This window comes from Mercenaria mercenaria, chromosome 18 (genome assembly GCF_021730395.1).
Source record: "Mercenaria mercenaria strain notata chromosome 18, MADL_Memer_1, whole genome shotgun sequence".
NCBI lineage: Eukaryota > Metazoa > Mollusca > Bivalvia > Venerida > Veneridae > Mercenaria > Mercenaria mercenaria.
In genome coordinates this window covers 27,872,628-27,878,285 of record NC_069378.1, presented here as the reverse complement: position 1 = coordinate 27,878,285, position 5,658 = coordinate 27,872,628, and the positions used below count along the sequence as shown (strand labels likewise).

General features: G+C 31.9%; 1 protein-coding gene across 1 annotated transcript; it reads right to left on the bottom strand.

Moving 5' to 3' along the window:
- Nucleotides 1-3,044: 3,044 nt before the first annotated feature.
- On the bottom strand, nucleotides 3,045-4,460 carry LOC128550797 (zinc finger protein 676-like). The gene has a single exon (XM_053530594.1). It carries the CDS (start codon nucleotides 4,420-4,422, stop codon nucleotides 3,466-3,468), a length of 957 nt encoding a protein of 318 aa, XP_053386569.1. The 5' UTR covers nucleotides 4,423-4,460; the 3' UTR covers nucleotides 3,045-3,465.
- Between the last annotated feature and the right edge of the window lie 1,198 nt (nucleotides 4,461-5,658).

Below are 5,658 nucleotides of genomic sequence, written 5' to 3'. Positions count from 1 at the left end.
ATATCTTTTTACATTTTTATGATGAATGTAGTGAACTGAGCCAGTCTATATCCTATGTCCAATATGATAATTTCAACATCAGTCCTGTGTGAAAATCACTAAAATAGACTGGCTTTTGTCTCTATGAAATTGAATTTGTCAAAAAAGGGAAAAATATAGAAATATAGTTATTATCAGTCTAGTGGCTAGTTTATGGAATACCATACTTCGATTTTGGAATAAAACCTTCATCAAATAATATTGATCCCAATTTGCCGCAAAAATTCTATAATTGAAACTTTTTGTATGTACAATAGTGAACCATGTCGAAAGTGCGTTTCCTTGAAAACATCTGACAGAATATTTTCGCTATTTTTCCCCACCCCTACTACGGATATCTCTTTATCTAAGCATTTTCCAAATAAAATAATTTACAAAACGCAACATGTAAACAATAACATTGAATTTAGATATATTCCTGAGTTTGAAAAAATGTAAAAAAACGGCGTTTTCCCTTTAAAAATACATGTGCCGCTAAGTGGCGCTCTTCAAAGGAAATGTGGACTCGAAACGATTTTCTTTTTTCTCCTAATGAAAGACAGAAGATGTTAGTACATACAGACCTAGTATCAGTCTTATATCTCATACTTCGAAATTTTCGTAGGAACCCCGCGAACCACCTTAAGTACCGAGAGATCGTGCGCTTACATGAAATTTACATCAGCGGCATTTTGCTGAGGAACGACTAATTAAATGACTGAATCAGAAGTTGACAGTTCTTAAAACATCTCTGTACTTGGGCTCAGAGTTGTTGACTTACTAATTTTCAGACGTGAACATCTATGTCAAATAAATGAAGTACAAAATGCATGTTTATAACTTAACACAAACATATAGTAAAAGAACAATTTGAATAATTATAGAAATAACGCGGTTTAGAATATTTGAAGTCGCGGCTAAAAAAATTAAATATGGTTTGGAAATCAACCATTAAAATTGTTTATTATCAAAATAGTACGTGCTGTCATTATCGATAGAAAAAAAAAGGATTACGAGATTTGTCGGGATTTTTTTTTTGATCTCGCATACCCCTGACATCAGGCAGAAAGTCGTGCGTATCGGCTGCGTCACAGAGACTTATGCAATCTACGCCATGATTCTAACATAAATAAACTATTTACTAGTACTTAGTTGCGTTTGGCATGGGTTATCATTCTTTTCTTTAAACAACAACTGTTACAATTAAATTTTCTAACAAATTAAATTCGACTTTATTTTTTTTTCTTTAAAAATGCTGCTTAAACAAAATCAACCTGGAAATAATGTCAAAATACAGCTGATTCTTCTGTACAAACATATAGATCTACTGTAACTGATCATCAAAATATCACTTTTGCATTAACACACTATGTACCCGGATAATCTTGACTCTGTTCAGCGACCCTAACTCAGTGCCAACATGGCAGATGTAAAGCCGATACGACTTTGTTTTCTGTGTAATTTCGATGTATAAAGGAATGTTTCGGTTGTTATATCTGTCTCCAATGATCAAGTGTATATTTATTTCAAAATGTATCATTTTAAATATATCAACCCTTGTGTTTTCAGGTGGAATACCGACAAACAAGGCAAGCGTTTCAATGAAAAATTTTACAAAAAATCTTAAAAAAATACTTATATGCTTTTGATGCCTCTACTATTTTGTTGTTTGAAAGCAAAAATATACTGCTTTATAGACCCGTTTACACTATGTTGTTAACCCACTACATGTTGACAATACATGTTCAAATGTACTGACAGCGAGAAAAGGGATAAAAACCTAACTTCGAGTTTGATAAAAACAGAACTCAGTTTACATGAGGAATGGATAAAAACCTAACTTATACGAAATCGCGGCAAGGATAAACACCTAACTGACTAGTATTCTATAGAAATGAATGAGTTGACATGCGCATGGTCTGATTATTGTAAACATTACTTTACTTTATAAGCGGTATTGTCTTCAAATTTTGTCATTAATTTTTGCAAGATGTTATATGTATGCTCACTACAGTCAAATACTTTTTCAAAATAGTCTTAATCATTGTCGTTTATGACATACGCATTGAAATAATTATTTGAATTAGTTAAATGAGCATTTGGCAATAGTTTTATGTAAACACGGTATGCTTTCTTTTATTCAGTAAATGTTGACGGGACAAAATTTGATACACAAATGTTATAGTGATTTACTTCCATACAACCTTCTCCGTTTAAATGTTTGTATCATTGTATCAATAATTTATTTGTCTCGCCATTATAGTGATTGTAAATCCGCATGGGCCTTTTGGCCTAATGGAATATTTGAAATAAACTTATCAAACTTATCATAATAATTCTTGACATACCTTGAAGTAATGATCCAAGTCTACATTTGGGCCGTGCCACGAGAAAACCAACATTGTGGCTTTGAACCCGCATCCGCGCAGTCTGCTCAGGACCCATGCTGTTCGCTAACGGTTTCTCTAATTATAATAGGCTTTAAAAGCGAACAGCATGGATTCTGACCATACTGCGCAGATGCGCAGGCTGGTCTGAATCCATACTGATCGCAAAGTCACTATGTTGGTTTTTTTCGTGGCGCGACTCATTTGTTATTTTGTATTTTTTTCTTAATATTTGATTTGTTTTTGTAAGCCTTAGGATTGTTTACACATTTTCAAATAAACTGTTCTAAAAGTTGAAAAAAATACTTTGGTCGCAAATATATAATTATGTTATTAGATATAAATGGTATAAGGACATCCTTTCAACAAGTGTTTGGTACTGTATTCAAAAATATTATTGCCTATGTATAAATTTCTAAAGGTTTTTATTTATAAAAACGTACAATATACAAGGAGAATAATTCATTTAATTTTGCCGAGCTACATATCATATGTTTTCAGAATACTTCTGTAAATAAATCTATAATTACAACCATCCCATTATAAGCATTTCACCTATATGTTTTCTCTATGTGTAGCCAGCTCACTGTATTAAGTATATGCATAAATTAACCACACACATCAAATTTAAACAGAACAGACACAAAACAGAAACTTTATTGACAACTTGACTTGAACATAGAATACACTGTACATACATGCGTGTATACGAGAGAGTATATCAATATAAAATTATAAATACATATAAATGAACTTAACTAAATACATGCTGAAATATTTCAAACTGCACTTTCTTAATTTTCAACTTGTTACAAATTTAGTACCGAGTGATTTATTAAATTTTGACTTCATTCATAAATTTAGCAAAGTGTTTAACGATGGTAGAATGACACTTTATACATGTCAGTGAATGAGTACAAATTTCACATAAAACTAACAATTTAATCACTTTCTTATGTTTAGGCGTATCAAAGTCAAGAACACTTTTCTTCTGTATGTATTGTTTTATGTTTTTTTCAAGCTTATGGATTCATATGCATAACTAGAGTAATTAAAACAATTAAAGCATTTTTCCTCCTGTATGTATTGTCATATGTGTTTTCAAATTATCACTACGATTACTTGCATAATCACAAACATCACATTTAAAGCGTTTCTCTCCTGTATGTATTATCATATGTCTTTTCAGACTACCACTATGATTACATTCAAAATCACAAACGTCACATTTAAAGCATTTTTCTCCTGTATGTGTTGTCATATGTCTTTTCAGTTTACTGCTTACATTACATTCATAATCACAAACATCACATGTAAGGCGTTTTTCTCCTGTATGTGTTGTCATATGTCTTTTCAAATTACGGCTAAGATTACATGCATAATCACAAACATCACATTTAAAGCGTTTCTCTCCTGTATGTATTGTCATGTGTCTTTTCAGACTACCTCTATGATTGCATGCATAATCACAAACGCCACATTTAAAACGCTTTTCTTCTGTATGTTTTATCATATGTCTTTTCATTTTAGTGCTTATATTACATTCATAATCACAAACATCACATCTCAAGCTTTTTGCTCCTGTATGTATTGCCTTATGTCTTTTCAAATTACTACTATAAATACTTGCATAATCACAAACGTCACATTTAAAGCCTTTCTCCCCTGTATGTACTGTCATATGTCTTTTCAGATCATCACTATGATTATATGCAAAATCACAAACACCACATTTAAAGCGTTTTTCTTCAGCATGTACTGCCATATGTCTTTTCAGATTACTACTGTTATAACATGCATAATCACAAACATGACATTTAAAGTGTTTTTCTCCTGTATGTATTGCCAAATGTTTTTTCAAGTTACCACTACGATTGCATGCATAGCTACAAACAACACATTTAAAGCGCTTTTCTTCTGCATGTATTTCCATATGTCTTTTCAGATAATTACTATGATAACATGCGTAATCACAAACATCACATTGAAAGCGTTTTTCTCCTGTATGTATTGCCATATGTGTTTTCAAACTACCACTAAGATTACATGCATAATCACAAACATCACATTTAAAGAGTTTTTCTCCTGTATGTATTGCCATATGTGTTTTCAAATTACCTCTGTAATTACATGCATAATCACAAACATCACATTTAAAGCGTTTTTCTCCTGTATGAATTGCCATATGTGTTTTCAAATTTCCACTATGATTACATGCATAATCACAAACATCACATTTAAAGCGTTTTTCTCCTGTATGTATTGTCATATGTGTTTTCAAATGACCACTAAGATTAGATGCATAATCACAAACATCACATTTAAAGCGTTTTTCTCCTGTATGTATTGTCATATGTGTTTTCAAATGACCACTAAAATTAGATGCATAATCACAAACATCACATTTAAAGCGTTTTTCTCCTGTATGTACTGTCATATGTGATTTTATACAACTGCTTTTATTAGATGCATAATCACAAAAATCACATGTAAAGCGTTTCTCTTCTGAATGCATTGTCATTTGTTTTGTCAGACTACTACTAGTATTAAATGCATAATCACAAATGACATTCAAACATTCCTCTCCTGTTTGTATTCTCTTAATCGTTTAAGAAGAACTTTCAATAAAAGCAGTTACAAGCATAACATTGATAGCGTTTCCCTCCTGTATCTTAAGATCGCAGATCCTTCTTTACAAGACTGCTTCAGTTACATACAAAATTACAATGCATTTTCCTCTTGTATTTTAGCATTCTAATATGTTTCTTCATGACTGCTGCGGCAATGTTCTCAAAATTCTTTTTGCAATGTTACATGTCACTTCAAATAAGTGTTTCAAATGCATCTACTATAAAAAAACAAAACATAATATTGACAGCAGTTCCCTCCTGGGTATATTCGCAGGTGTCTCATATATACCTCATTTTGTGTTTTACGAATATCTGTGTTGGAAATAGTTCCATATGGAGTATCGATCATGTGCAGATTCTCTTCTGTAGTCTTTAGTAATGTCCCGGCTCTGTGTATTTGTACGGATTTGTGTATTTACTTCACTTTGCTCTGCTAAGTTGGTGTCACAAAAAAAGGAGTAGTTTAACGATCTGCAAATATCTACGAAATAGAAAATAAGTAAACGTAATTCATAACTAGATGCCCATTGGCAACATGAAATTTCACTAAATTCAAACCGGCGGTTGCTGAGAAATACTCAGAACAAGAATTGTACAAAAGGGCAGTAACTTGGTGAAAAAAT

Excerpts from the sequence above, each read along its gene's own strand:
- LOC128550797 (XM_053530594.1), bottom strand. The coding sequence starts at position 4,422 with ATGGCAATACATACAGGAGAAAAACGCTTTCAATGTGATGTTTGTGAT.